At 42.6% G+C, this 14,704-nt stretch overlaps 2 protein-coding genes across 4 annotated transcripts in view; one reads left to right on the forward strand and one right to left on the reverse strand.

Annotated features, from left to right (window-relative positions):
* Window positions 1-1,606, reverse strand: part of stmp1 (short transmembrane mitochondrial protein 1) — a 2,687-nt gene extending 1,081 nt beyond the window's left edge. Inside the window, exons 1-2 of the mRNA XM_063500961.1 lie at window positions 1,448-1,606; window positions 442-495 (exon numbers count right to left, since the gene is read on the reverse strand). Of these exons, the coding sequence (XP_063357031.1) occupies window positions 442-495; window positions 1,448-1,462 (69 nt within the window). The 5' untranslated portion in view covers window positions 1,463-1,606. The remainder of the gene's footprint in view (window positions 1-441; window positions 496-1,447) is intronic.
* A 116-nt stretch (window positions 1,607-1,722) lies between these two features.
* Window positions 1,723-14,671, forward strand: LOC134646769 (dynamin-1-like protein). Of its 3 annotated transcripts, none has more exons than XM_063500680.1 (19): window positions 1,723-1,939; window positions 2,977-3,115; window positions 3,590-3,636; window positions 3,721-3,792; window positions 6,511-6,597; window positions 6,988-7,150; window positions 7,268-7,388; window positions 7,725-7,856; window positions 9,074-9,280; window positions 9,501-9,621; window positions 9,794-9,949; window positions 10,030-10,119; window positions 10,223-10,315; window positions 10,852-10,905; window positions 11,213-11,293; window positions 12,156-12,287; window positions 12,386-12,495; window positions 13,587-13,746; window positions 13,829-14,671. In XM_063500680.1, exons 1-19 carry the CDS (start codon window positions 1,838-1,840, stop codon window positions 13,883-13,885), a joined length of 2,124 nt encoding a protein of 707 aa, XP_063356750.1. In that variant the 5' UTR covers window positions 1,723-1,837; the 3' UTR covers window positions 13,886-14,671. The 3 variants fall into 3 exon arrangements, with proteins under 3 accessions (XP_063356750.1, XP_063356749.1, XP_063356751.1); XM_063500679.1 differs by having other exon boundaries at window positions 2,977-3,118; window positions 13,829-14,670; XM_063500681.1 differs by lacking the exon at window positions 11,213-11,293 and having other exon boundaries at window positions 1,724-1,939; window positions 2,977-3,118; window positions 13,829-14,669.
* Window positions 14,672-14,704: the final 33 nt, after the last annotated feature.

The following is a 14,704-nucleotide window of genomic DNA, read 5'->3' on the forward strand; positions in this document are numbered from 1 at the left end:
TTTAGGGAACAATAAATTTAAAATTGTATCAAGAAAATTCAGGAAAAAAAAGCGTAGAGACAATAACCCAAATCCCACAAGTAAACCAACCAACCAGAGTCCAGATCATAATCCAACTGAGAAGTTCTGGTTGTTCAAAAAAGACATTCAAAAAACACAGAGAATGGAAAAAATTGAAATGTACACATATACTGTGTTTGTGTTTTAATAGCTCAGTCAGGATGTGTTTCTATACATAGATAAAGGGCATAAGCTGGCAACGACCTTACAAAACTGCAATTGCACACATCAGTCACTGAGCGAATAAAAGGCTCCAGCCAGCATCTATCCAGACCAGATACGTTTTGGTTTGGGGTTCGGGGTTAGTGGAGCCCATGGGTTAAAGTGACATCTTCACTAAATCATTGAAAAAATGGTTTGCAAGTCACAAAACACACTTACTTCATAGTTCTGAGCGAGATACATCCCCACAACATTTCCCAAGGTGAAGCCAGCCTGGAAGAAAAACAAAGTTCATTAAAAACCTTTAAACTAGTGTGAAAAAAACAATTTCACAGGATTCCACAACGTTCTGTGAAAAACTAAGCACACCCCATTCAATAGCCCGTAGAACCAAGCAATAACTTGAAGAACTTGTTTTCTGTATGACTTTATCAGTCTCTCACATCGTTGTGGAGGAATTTTAGCCCACTCCTCGTCACAGCGTTGCTTCACTTTATTGAGGTTTGCTGACAATCGTTTGTTCACAGCTCTCTTAAGGTACCATCACAGCATTTTAATCAAGCTGAGGTCTAGACTTTAACTGGGCCATTTCATCACATTGAGTACTTCTGTTGTAGATTCGCTACTGTAATTGGGATCATTGCCTTGTTACATAACACAATTTTGACCGAAGATTAGATGTCGGAAAGATGGCCTCACCCTTCACTATAGACTACTTTAGAGAGGAAGTCACGGACTCAGTGACTTCACGCTTCCAGGTACTGTGGCTGCAAAACAAGCCCAGATCATCTCCCCTACCCTGAGTAATTTCAGTATCTCTAAGCATTACACTGTCTGACCTTGGGGTGATTTTGCTGGATGATTGTGGCATTGTGAATGCTCCAGACCAGAAATCTGCCAAGCTTCAACTTCAGGTGTTTACACTTCTTGATGATAAATTAATAAAGCGGATTTGGTTAGCAGCAACTGACTGGTACTTCCACTGACAATTCCCATGGAAGAGGTGAAGGTTTTTCAGGACTCTGTGTGTTTGCGTTATATATATTTTTTTACTTTGTGGTGGTTGACAGCGACTTTTATTCCTAATCATGCAACTCAGTTTCAATTTCAATCAGCTAACTAGCAGCACTAGCTGCACGGTTAGCATAATGCTAACATTTTTAACTCGGCTAGCTTCGCAACAGACGTCAACTTTTAAGGAAAATAATACAAATATAAAACTTACCAGGAACTGCAGCATGATGAAATACTTAAGACACTAGAGGTACGCAAACTAACTCAATGGTACAAAAGCATGCAGGCAGGACAAAGTTAGAAGGAGGGAAGTGGCCGACTTTCTTGGCGAATGAAGCTAGCTTTTCATCAACAAAACGTCTACGCATGCGTAAGACAACTAACTGTGGCGTCATTTTCAGCGTCCATATGATGTAGTCTTTTCCTTATCATGTGCCATACGTTTTCGACCATTGGAGAACTACAACTCCCAGCACCCCACAAAATCTCTCAGCCGTCTGGTGGGTGTTGTTGCAATGGTGGTGTCGGAGGGACATTGAATGACTTTGGCTCCATCACGGAAAAAATACGGGTTTATTAGGTTAATTCAGCATTCACGAGCATGGAGGCTCTTATCCCCGTCATAAACAAGCTCCAGGATGTGTTCAACACAGTAGGGGCGGATATTATCCAGCTGCCGCAGATTGCAGTAGTGGGGACTCAGGTAAAAGGCTGACTGGGTGCATTTTGCTCAGCAGGCTGTCATGCTAGCCAGATAACCTTGTTTTAATGATATACATGTATGTAGAAGGACTAAAAGAGTAGCATTTACTGCACTGTGATACCGATTCGCATATCAAAATGACGCAAAGGCCGTATCTGGGAGTTCTGCTAAATTGTCACTTCTTCTTTTTGACAGCTAATAAACAAATACGCAGAGTCTGAGCTGACGAGAGCAATTAAGTCTATTTTGATCACCATTAATTATATCCAGATCCTCATCTAGCTTCTGTAGACTAAAACTAGGACATAGCCCGAGGAAGAGGTAGAATTAGCTTAGCGGAGCTCCAAGATCATAAGATCAGCCTTATGCTGTTGTGTTAAATCAGAAAGAAGATGCCACAGTTGTGATTGTTTACTGAAACTAATCTGACAAGGAAAAGTAATTTTAATTAGTTAGCTTTGATCTTTGGTAGTTTGCTAAATATATATATATATTTTAAACCCCTGGTTCTATATGTTTTTGAAATTCGTAAATCTTATCCATCACAAATAACTAAAAAAAGACACCTAAGCTATCAAAGAATGAACTAAAAGTAAACATTCTTACCGATTATAAGCTGCTACTGCATACATGCTTGTGCTAAAAGAGGAAGTTCCAAATAACAAGGTTGTATGTACAGGTAGACTGGGTGAACCAAATTTCCTGGCTAAATGCTCCATTTCCAGCTGCCTCACTGACCTGATATTCAAATCTTTTGTTTGCAAGGTGCAGCCAGTCAGGAGATTGGCCTTAAAGAGAGAGGAGCTAAAATGGCTTGTTTCAGACAGTAGATGAACTGAAGAGCTACATTAAGGCCCTGTATAGGCTAAATAAGGATAAATTGTGAATGATGTAAAGCTGTAAAGCTACCAAGAATTTAAAAATGGGGTTGGAAAAGGGCATAATAGGTCCCCTTTAAACAATAAAACTGAACTATAACAAGCCAACTCTCTGGTGCTTTAACTCATATCTTTTTTTTGATGCACTTCTGCCTGCAGAGTAGTGGAAAGAGCTCTGTGTTGGAGAGCCTGGTGGGCAGGGACTTGCTGCCCCGTGGGACTGGCATTGTAACCAGGAGACCTCTAATCCTCCAGCTAGTCCACGTGGATCCTGGAGACACAAGGAAACATGATGAAGGTGGTATGTACTATGAACTGTAATAACCCTTTTTGGTCTTTAAACTTTTTTCTTTCTTTTAATACAACACACACACACACACACACACAAGGGGGCACGCAAACACATCCTTGTAATCTTTAGTATCCTGTGTGAAAGATTCCCTACCCCAGTTTTAAAATCCTGTCTCTATCACTGTCTTTCCAACAACTTGCAGATGTCATGGTGTGAAAAGCACTGTACTTCAAGGAGGTGCTTTGTACAGGTGTCTTAATGTTTAGTAACCTACATCACCTTCTTAGCTCTACCCCCTCCTCCTCCTCAAAAGCACTACCTGTGATTCCAGCTGCTTTTATTCACCACACCAGTAAATGTCACCAGGCATCAGTCCTCGCATTAACTGCCATCACGCTCAGGCTCCCGCACAGAGTAGCTTCTTTAATAGCCAGCACCTGTCTCGACCTGCTTTAAGAAAGTTTTTATTCTGGTTCACAGGCAGAGACACTGAAGAGTGGGGCAAATTTCTACACACTAAAAATAAGGTATGTGTTATTGTGATACTAAAAAGAATTCAGTCTGCTGAACCATACTTGTTGTGATATTGTTGTTGTTGCTTTTCTTTACAGATCTACACAGATTTTGATGAAATCAGGCAAGAAATTGAGAATGAAACCGAGCGAATATCTGGGAATAATAAGGTGAGATGTGGGTTGAACATTTTCTAAAGCCAGTGGGGTCATTGAGGATAAAATCATTATAGGATATTTCTTCCTTATTTTGCTTGTCAGAAACCCAACTTTAAACTGTGGGCCACCTACAGTCAAACTAGGAGTTATAATAGAATAGAATAAACCTTTATTATCCCACAGATGAGAAATTTGGGTGCTACACAGCTCTTATAGCAGGGGGAAATATAAAATATAAAAGGAAGACACAAAGTGATCCTATATACATAAGCAACTGAAGTTTGTATATACAGGTAACAATGTTCCCTCTAATTTTTCATGTGTCTGAGCGAACACACAAACTCCCTGAGCGGTCCCTTGGATCACTGTGAGCAACAGCAGACGTGTGCACTGTGGTCCAGCATCGAATCCATTCAAGTTACACGGTTTATTAAAATAATCAAATTACAGCATTTACATTTATGTTAGACTACTTTTAATTAACTGCTTTAGCCCACTTACAATGAAAATTAAAAAAAAAATCTTGTTCATGACCTGTGTAGTATGTTAACACTATTGCAAGTAAAAATAAGTTGAACTCCAATTTTGAAAACACAACTTTCTTTCCTTTTTTATTTATTTTTTATTTTTTATTTTATAAAGCTCTGACTTGTATTATGAGTATGAGTCTGTGGTCTGGGAGAGAGTCCTGTAACTCTCTGTCTGCAAAATACAGTAAATAATGACCAATGTTGGGCAATTAAATATGTAGTTACTTCTTCAAAAAAGTAACAGAGTTATGCAAAAAACAAAGTTTTTTGCAGCTGTTTACCTAAAAATGCAGTCAAGGCGTTTTCTTAAATAACCATTTCAAACTATTTACAGAACAATCAGCTGTTCTGCATCAAATTTGATGCCACACAAATTATTTGTGCCACTCCAAAAATAATTTCTGTCCACTATGAGATAAAGGAGAACAACAGCCTGATACCTGCAGGCCTGACAACAGGAGATGTATCACTCCTGTAACACCTGTAACATTCAGCAGTCGCCTCATTGTTCTGACACACACAACAAAACTACTGACTAACTACACACTAACTACACAAGATTTGCGCTAAACGTCGCAAATCTCTCACATCTCAAAACACCGCCGTCACTCCTAAAACTTCCCCCTTCCTAAACAACTAAATGCCATGTTGCCATATCATTTTTTGATTGGTCGACATGGTACATTTTTCGACCAATAGGAAAGGGTGGGGTTTTTTTTGGTTTTGTTTTTGCTCACAGGCGGAGAGTGCTTTCGAGCGTTTTTCTTATTTTACCGTTTCTTCCTGCAGTAAATATAAACAATGATAGTATTCAGGAAGAAAACCAAACATTGCAGATATTTTTATTGTAACTCTGGTTTTACGTGGCCTATCAACACAATTTAAAAACTGGTATTAAGTCCACACTTTTTCCGTCAAGTGTTCCATCTGACCTGCTCACATCTCCAATGGTTGTACACGTTGTCATTAACGTGGCTTCACTCCACATCAGCCACGCTGCTTTGCTAGCTAAAACACCGGTGTCGGCACATAAGGACGCTGTCATACCTGTCATCCACGTTCATTAGCTGCGTATATACGAATGTGAATCGCATTATTGGCTGGACTATGGGATAAGGTGGCCTCGTTCTAATCCCATACGGGAGCAGCCAGTCACTTACTGACTAACACTGCAGAACAGAATTGTTAAAGTTTTAATTTTAATTTCAATTCAGGTTAGATTTTTTTTTTTTTATTTTGTGCGCAACGCAGATTTTCTGTGCGCAGAGACCGTGCCAGCAGTGCGCAATTGCGCACGCGCGCAGGTTAGAGGGAACATTGACAGGTAACAATGTATAGAAAAAAATTGTACGGAGATATGTATAAAGTGTACTGTACAAGATAACCAAAAGGATGTTAAACTGTGTTATAGAGTCCAACAGCTGCTGCTAAGAATGACCTGCGGTAGCGCTCCTTCCTACACTGTGGGTGTAAAAGTCTACTGCTGAACGAGCTGCTCAGTGCTCGTACGGTCTCATGCAGGGGGTGGGAGGTGTTGTCCATGATGGATGTTAGCTTAGACAACATCCTCTACTCCCCAACCTGCTCGATGGACTTCAGCGGACAGTCCAGGACAGAGCTGGCCCTCCTGACCAGTTTGTTGATTTTCCCCCTGTCCCTCTCTGCCATTCCACCACTCCAGCAAACCACAGGATAAAAGATAGCAGACGCCACCACAGTGTCGTAAAACATCCTTAGGAGTGTCCTGTTCACCCCGAAGGATCTCAGCCGCCATAACAGGTGGAGACGACTTAGACCCTTATTGTAGGGTCTAAGTCGTCATTTGTGTTCGTGGACCAGTCCAGTTTGTTATTGAGGTGAACTCCCAGGTATTTGTACTCCTCCACCGTTTCAATGTCCAAACCCTGGATGTTCACTGGTGGCTTCTTGCTGAAGTCAATCACCAGCTCCTTCGTCTTGCTGGCGTTGATGCGAAGATAGTTAGCAGGCCATACATACAGTAATAAAATCAGAGAATTAAAATAATCCAGCTGCAGCACAACTTTTAAACTAAATGCTTTGAAAACGGCAAGTGAAAGTGTGACTCTGGTTTAGGTCAGTGACTCTAGAGGGTCAGTGACCCCCCCCCCCCCCCCCCAGTTCTAAGTTACTAAGCTATTAAATCCACACTCCACTTTCCTCTTTTCTTGTCCCTCTGCAGGGAATCAGCGATGAACCCATTCATCTGAAGATTTTCTCTCCTCATGTTGTTAACCTCACACTGGTTGATCTGCCAGGAATCACTAAGGTAACGTTTGCTCCAGCTCCCCAAGACAAGTCTTTGATCATCGTGTACCCCAAGGGAAATTAATTGTACAACACCTCCTTTCTTAAAAGTTTTATTCATTAAAGAGCACTAAAATGCCTTAAAAAAAGCTTTACCGTATAAGCCTGGTCAGCGATGTTAATTTCCCCATCTGGTCAATGCTTTTGTGTATTTCATATTTCTAGATGGCTGGGAATTAATGTTTTTCAACCGTGTGCTATGAAAGCCTCAGGGTATCCAGGCTTTGATTCCAGCCTCATTAGTTGGTCCCCTCTGGTTGGACGTGTTAATTTGACAAAGTCCCTACTTTATTGTCTGACTCAAAACAACGGGTGCTGTGTCTTTCCTTGTAATTGGAATTGCTCCTTTCAGGTGCCTGTGGGTGATCAGCCTAAGGACATCGAGATTCAGATAAGAGATTTAATCCTGAAGCACATCTCTAACCCCAACTGCATTATCCTGGCTGTCACTGCGGCTAACACAGACATGGCTACCTCGGAGGCCCTCAAGGTGGCCCGGGAAGTCGACCCAGACGGTAAGAAAAACCAAATGGGAGCCATGTTCTAAAACTAGTAAAATAATGAGTCTTTTAAAGGTGTAATCTAATGGCAGTGGGTTATAGTGCACTTTGTGAATGACTGTAATTCATCAGGCAGGAGGACATTGGCTGTGGTGACCAAGCTGGACCTGATGGACGCTGGTACCGACGCTATGGATGTACTGATGGGCAGAGTGATCCCTGTCAAACTCGGCATAATCGGAGTAGTCAACAGGTCTCACAAACATCACACAAACCACTACTCATAATGAGTATGATTTCATATCAGAGATGAATAGCTCAGTGGAGATGTCGAGAGAGGAGTGCCACATCAATTTTTAATGCTCCTAGTAAAGGCTAATGTCAGGATCTATTGTTTGTGTTCCTTTATCACTGTCGTGCCATTGAGGGGGAAGATTTAATAAAAACGTTTCAGTTTTTGTGCACATCAATCACCATTAGACTTCTGGGAAAAATACGAGAAAGTACCGTAAAACAGACTTTTTCTCGTAAACATCTTTTTTTTCTTTTTTCCTTTTTTTCTTTTTTTTTGGTATGTTTGAACTTTTAGGAGCCAGCTGGACATCAACAATAAAAAGTCTGTGGCTGATGCAATTCGTGATGAACACGCTTTCCTGCAGAAGAAATATCCATCACTTGCCAACAGAAATGGAACCAAGTACCTGGCCAGAACCCTAAACAGGTAAAAGTAACGGCACCCTGATGATTTATACTTTAATGTCTAAATCACACTGAGACGATGGTAGAAAGTTGCATTTTCTTTATCAAGCACCATTCAAAAGCTAGTTGGTGAAGTAGAGCCCGGATGATCTATCTGTTCTCGGGCCTGTGTTTATGCTGTCCTGTATGTGGCCATATGAAAATAAAAACAAGAAGTGTAAATGATGCTTGGGGTAATTTAGAAGTAGCTTTATTACATAGACGGACAGAAGCAGTGGGCTGCCAGTATATTACACGTTACTTCACATGAAAGTAGAAAGAAGTAAAGACCAAATTGCAAAAGGAAACACAGAGTAAAACACAAAGACAGTTAAAGACATTGCAAATTAAAAATGTGTACCTCAAGCACAAAAATTCCAGGGCTTCAGGTGATACTTAAAACACCCAGAAGACTCCCAGGCTCCAGGGGGAGAGTGTTCCACAGCGTCGGACCCAAAATGGCAAACACACAGTTCTTAGTGTTACATAAGATGCCTTGCAGACCTAAAATTAAACTACTAATATGCAGACAGAGTCTTGTCAGAATCATTTACGTTATATTACTGGATAATTGATGTATTAATGTGTATATCACTTTAATATTGCAGATGGAGATTATTATTTTATTTACCTGTGTATTGAAATGTGATTTTCAGATTTATAGAGGGCGAGAGCCTCCTCGTGTCTCTCCCTCTGAGTATGTCCCTGGATATGAGGCGGCATCAGTAGATTCACTACTGATGTACTCTGGAGTTAGACCATTGACTTGAATCCTCAATTAATGGCATCAGAACCAGGGTGATGTTTGGTCATAATGTGTAGAGACAAAAAAAAGGTGGTTTGAAGGGCAGCGTTTAAGAGTATATAGTGTTGTTTAGTTTGTGTTACTTAGGCTAGATGAGGCTTTTTGTTTGTTGACACCAGCGATTAGAGAACAGCGTGTGATGCAGACTGTTGTCAGTGGGGTGCATGAACAGTAATTGTTTATGTGTGTGGCATTTTCAGGCATTTCTGGTGTTTTGTTTGCAGAATGTGATCATTGTCATATATACTAGAAAATGCCCAAGTAGTGCTTCCTCTGTGAAGATGCTGTCTGCATAGATATGGAGCAGCCCTGGCATTAATTACAGGCATCAGCGCATGTTGCTATTGTCCGTCCTAGAAAAGGTAATGCTCTGCCCTTTGCTGTTGTAATATCAGGCTACTGATGCATCACATTCGAGACTGTCTCCCTGAGCTGAAGACACGGATCAACGTCCTGGCAGCACAGTACCAGTCCCTGCTCAGCAGCTACGGGGAACCTGTGGAGGACCAAAGTGCCACCTTGCTCCAGCTCATCACCAAGTTCGCCACAGAGTACTGCAACACCATCGAGGGCACGGCCAAATACATCGAGACGGCAGAGCTGTGAGTAGTAGTCTCTGTGCCACTCCTCCGACCTGCCACATGGTGACGCTGTTGATCCGGTGCAGGGAGAAATGAGCAAAACAGCTGCATTGGTTTCATCATTTAATATGATCCACATTATAAGTTGAGGCACGCACAGCCTCTGCGAGGGAAGAGCTGACAGGAGCGGAGGCCATGGGGTTCACATCACAGCTAATATCCCCCCGCTGCTATTTTTCAGGTGCGGCGGAGCCAGAATTTGTTACATATTCCACGAGACCTTTGGTAGGACGCTGGAGTCCGTGGATCCTCTGGGGGGACTGAGCACCATAGATATCCTAACGGCCATAAGGAACGCCACAGTGAGTCGTCAGCTGTCGCATGATGTCATTAGCATCACTGCAGCTTGTCCTCTCACACCTGCGTTCAGTAGTCTGTTGTAAAACAAGATGAAAAACACTTTATCTGTCATACAGCTTATCTGATCAGCACACGTTGCTGACCTTCACTTCCTCCCCCGCCTCCCCGCATTAGGGCCCTCGACCTTCCCTGTTCGTGCCCGAGGTTTCCTTCGAGCTGCTGGTAAAGAAGCAGGTGAAACGCCTGGAGGAACCCAGTCTGCGCTGCGTGGAGCTGGTCCACGAGGAGATGCAGAGGATCATCCAGCACTGCAGCAACTACAGCACACAGGTAGCTAACGGGCCCGGCGTGCACTCAGCTCGCCTTTGCTCGCGTGCAATCATTAACGTTCGTGCCGCTTCACCCCGCAGGAGCTGCAGAGATTCCCTAAGCTGCACGAAGCCATCGTAGAAGTGGTCACCTCCCTCCTGAGGAAGAGACTGCCCATCACCAACGAGATGGTACCGGCGCCTTCACTTCTCTTTGCACGTGTGCATTTATCTCCTGCGGTCGGGTTTTAGCAGCAAGTACAACCACTGTAAGCTGTCTTCATTCTCGCTGCAGGTTCACAACTTGGTTGCAATCGAGCTGGCCTATATCAACACCAAACACCCGGACTTTGCAGACGCATGTGGGGTCATGAATAACAACATAGAGGTTCGTACTCACGTGGAAAGAATAAACACATTAGATATACAAAATAAAGTGCGTGGAAGCAAAATGATGGAGGCAGCATTTGGAAATTAAGAAGCAACTGATTACACTGAACCCATGTTGGTGATATTTAATTGCATTTTAGTACTGCATCTAAAAGTTCAAGTGAGAGCAGGATTGGGAGATCCAGCTCTGTTCAAAACTCACTTATTGCCCAAATAATTTCATGCACAGTGTTTTGAATACTGGTCACTTGTGTTTTCAATATGACTCTTTGTGAACTTTGGTAAATATGTTTTTCTAATTTAGTCATTTGAGTTTTTCCTTCATGTCTATTAAATTATTTATATTATAAACAGAATAACTAACAGTGCTACATGATGAAATGTGTTTGAAATGAGCAAAGTGGTTGGTTTAAGACCGAACCCCCTTTTTTTTCTCTAATCTTCTTGCCAGTAAATTATTTTCCATATTTTTTTCTTTCTAAGAAGTGTCAAAAACCATCAACTGTTCAGATGTGTGTTTTTGTATGTTTCTAGGAGCAAAGGAGAAACAGGATGAGGGAGATGCCCGCTGCAGTTCCCAGGGATAAGGTAAAAGAAAGCGACTGTGTTTTCAAATATAACCGTAGCTCATGTGTTGTAACATTTGGTCGCAGGCTGCAGAGTCCCAGTATAAAGGAGACTTGTGCGGCGTTAATCACTCGGAGCGCTGCTGAATGATGATCCGTGAACCAAATGCTTCGGATAGTTTCCATCAAGGAATTTTATCCCACATCTCTTCTCTCCTCTTGCCTCAGCTTACGACAGCCAGCCTCCTTTTCTTCTGTCTTTCCACATTTCTTCTCAGTGCTTTCTTTTTCCTTCCTCTCCCCCATTCCTGCTCTCGTATTCATGCTAGTCTGTTGGCAAAGGCCCGGCCGGCCCAACTGCGGTGTCTGGCGAGCCCCCTGCGTCTGGAGCAGAGATGGACGGTGCCAAGGTGGGCACACATGCAGCCTGCTGGCTCTGTGCCTGGCTGGCTGCGGGGCTGCTGGTGGCGATGGATGGATGATGGGTGGATGATGGGCATGGTCTGCTGGCATGCACTCTGATCTTTGTCTGCTAATGGCGTGCTTTTATTTTGCTTTCCCTCAGCCTGTGTGGACTTGCACTGACAACCATTGTGTTCCCTGAAGTCTGTTGAACCCAAAGTTTGTCTAACAGAAAAAAAAAAAGATTTCTTTCTCCTTCCCTTTCTAACCTCTTAATACTGTATGTGCAGTCTTTTGTTTTTAGATTCCAGAAATTTTGAGGTAGAGAATAATCCTACCTCTGCGTACCATCTAATTAATCCTCCTTTCTTTTCTTTTTCTTTTTCTGTAAGCTATGCTTACATTTCATGTTCCTCAGGGAATAAAGCGTGCTGACTTTGGTGACCCCTTGACTTTTCCTCTTACTTATTTTGTGACGTGGCTGAGTTCCCCCTTCATCTGAATTGTAGCAGTGTTGAAATTGCTTCACTTTTTCCAAGCATCTCCCTTAGGTGTACTTTGTTTTTAATCTTAATAAGCATGCTAACCTGCTTTGATAGTGTTGCCATTGATGTCTGAAGTTAACATTTATACTTGCAGAGCTGTTGGCATGGCTTTTGTCATGTTTTCTCTCTAACTTGTGCATTAACAGCACAAAGACATAAACTTTCATTTGATTAATCTGGTCTCTGTTTTTTTAACATGCCTGTTTTGTGTTAGCAGTGCATATGAGTCCTACTTTAACCATCACTTTCTGCAAATGTCATACTGTAATGATATTAAGGGTTCTAGATAGTGGAAAAGCATTTTTATCATTCTTTTTTTTTCCAGGCCCCACCTGCAGGGGTTCAGGGGGAGCAGGACGGCACGGGAAGCTGGAGGGGTATGCTGAAGAAAGGGGAGGAAGCCCCAGGCTCAGGACCCGGAAGCCCACTTAAAGGAGCGGTCAACCTACTAGATGTGGTAACTTAACACTGGCCTTCCAGCGTGGCTCGTATTAAACATGACAGTCTATTGAGGGATTAAAACACTAGCCTTCCCTTTTTTCTTCCCTTTTGCAGCCTGTGCCTGTCGCCAGGAAGCTGTCGTCACGCGAGCAGCGGGACTGTGAGGTCATCGAGCGCCTCATCAAGTCTTACTTCCTCATTGTCCGCAAGAACATCCAGGACAGGTAGGCCCTCCCACCTGCTCCTCTTTTGTTTATTGCCATCAAATCCTACATAAAGAGACCAAAAACCAACACTAAGACAGATCTGCTAACACAGTGTTTGCAGCTGAAGCCTCATTTCTAGTATTCCCCTTGTCTGCTCGAGCGCCATTGTTGTCCAGAAATCAGAATTTAAAATGCATCAGTGAGCCGCTTTGTTGGATCATTTTTATTAGCAACCAGAGGCACTGTACCTTATTTTCACTAAATCTCTCACATATAATATCTCTGCCTCTTTAAATGCTCAGTAGTGCGCCAAATGAGCAGTAATCTGTTTGTGAATAGTCCAGTAAATGGATTTTAAAAAAAAAGTCTTGTCTGAGTAAAATTTATACATTCACTTCTAGAAAACTAACGAGCCTTTTAAAAAATGAAATTATATACAGACATTGATGATGGGAAATTGCGGCTCCCCCGCTATACTGAGGTGATCCGGTGGTTCTGCTGATTTTGTGCATGCTTTGTCCCTAGGAGGGAAAGGTCACTACAAATCAATGCAAAGTCGTTCTGAGTGATCACTGTCATCCTGTGATGAAACATTTCTAATCTCTGGGATCAGGTTGTAAACGCACCCCCATCCACAGGGCACGAGGTGGGGGTCACTGAATGGTTTATGAGTATGAAAATTATGTAAATCATACGCCTTTGCACACACCGGACTTGAGCAGCTGTGAGAATTTTAAGAAAGAAGTGTTTTGCTAATGTTTTTACGTGACATCTGTATTGGTGGCCTGTTTCTACACATTTATTTCAGTAGACACAGTGGAAATTTGGAAAGCACAGTGACCGACACTACAGGACATGTTGTAAACACCGTCCTTTAAAATGCCTCCCTTTCCTCTTGGGAGCAGAAAGCGCCCTTTAAAGCCCAGGAAGATTAAATCCGTCATATTTAGCTCCTGCTTAAACAGCTCAGTCCTCGGACAGGCGTGGCCACCTGGCGGTTCAAAGTCGAGCCACCTCCGTCTGGGGAAACGACGCCATCGCCGGGCCATCTTGCCGCCTTGTTCTCAACCATCTGTTCGGTCTGTTTCCTCTTTCTCTCTCTGCGTCAGCGTGCCAAAGGCAGTGATGCACTTCCTGGTCAACCATGTGAAGGACAGCCTCCAGAGCGAGCTCGTTGGCCAGCTGTATAAATCTGGCCTCCTCAACGACCTGCTGACCGAGTCTGAAGACATGGCCCAGCGGCGTAAGGAAGCCGCTGACATGCTACAGGTAACAGGTTCCCACGTTTGAGCAGTGCTCGAGTTTTCCCCAGTGTACAGTCGCTTCAATACTTGTTCACATTTGTCCACAGGCGTTGCAGAGGGCCAGTCAGGTGATAGCAGAGATCAGGGAAACACATCTGTGGTGAAGGAGAGGGGGGAAAAAAACGCATCCCAGGCTGTTACCTCCTCGTCACACCCAAAGGACCGATGCTCCACGCATTCATCATGTCTGAACTTGAAGTTTTGGATTTGCTACCATGAAAATATTCTGATCTCTGCTTCGGTGTACAGAGCTACTTGGAAGGAGCGAAACTTGTGTTGTTCACTAAAAAAGTGTAGTGTTGTCTGGAGCACATGAAAATGCACTGCCTCTGTTTGCTAACGGTAAAATGTCGGCACCCACGACTCCAGGAGGAACTGAGAGTGCCGCCAAAGGCAGTGCACTTTTCGTTTTTGCCAAAGTGTGGTTAAACCAGTATGGAAATGGACTTTTGTGCGATGCTGAAATCAACGTTTTTGACGCCATTTTTTTGGCAGCTCAGCAAAGCATTCAATATTTTGGCTCCAAGTTATATACTCAAAAAAAGAAAAGTAATGTATTTAAAATATTCAGCTCCTAATTCGCAGCCTTTTCATTTAAGAGTAGCTGTCACGTGTCAGAAACCATCAAACCTCCATCATCTTAATCTTTGCACTATTATAACTGCACTGTACTGTAAACAAGTCCATTAACCTGACACTGTATTGCCATCAGAGTCTTTATTTATTACTGTGTTATTTAAATGTGTGGATAATTTCCAGAGCACCGTAGCAGGACGTCATTTAATTAAGTTTACATATCGCTGCCTATGTGTAAAGAAAATTCATGGTGCACTGTGGTTCTGTGTGTGGTTCCCAAAAGAAAAAAATAAATAAAAAGCGGTATTTTACTGCCAGTTAATTGGTTTGAATTCATATGTGCAAAG

The sequence above is a fragment of the Pelmatolapia mariae genome, linkage group LG17 (genome assembly GCF_036321145.2).
Source record: "Pelmatolapia mariae isolate MD_Pm_ZW linkage group LG17, Pm_UMD_F_2, whole genome shotgun sequence".
Taxonomy (NCBI): Eukaryota; Metazoa; Chordata; class Actinopteri; order Cichliformes; family Cichlidae; genus Pelmatolapia; species Pelmatolapia mariae.

What these genes read in the sequence shown, in the direction of transcription:
- LOC134646769 (XM_063500679.1), top strand. Translation starts at nt 1,838, where the DNA reads ATGGAGGCTCTTATCCCCGTCATAAACAAGCTCCAGGATGTGTTCAAC. An exon ending in TCATGAATAACAACATAGAG is followed by an intron (nt 10,316 to 10,851) that starts GTTCGTACTCAC and finishes GTATGTTTCTAG; the next exon opens with GAGCAAAGGAGAAACAGGAT. An exon ending in CGCAAGAACATCCAGGACAG is followed by an intron (nt 12,496 to 13,586) that starts GTAGGCCCTCCC and finishes TCTCTGCGTCAG; the next exon opens with CGTGCCAAAGGCAGTGATGC.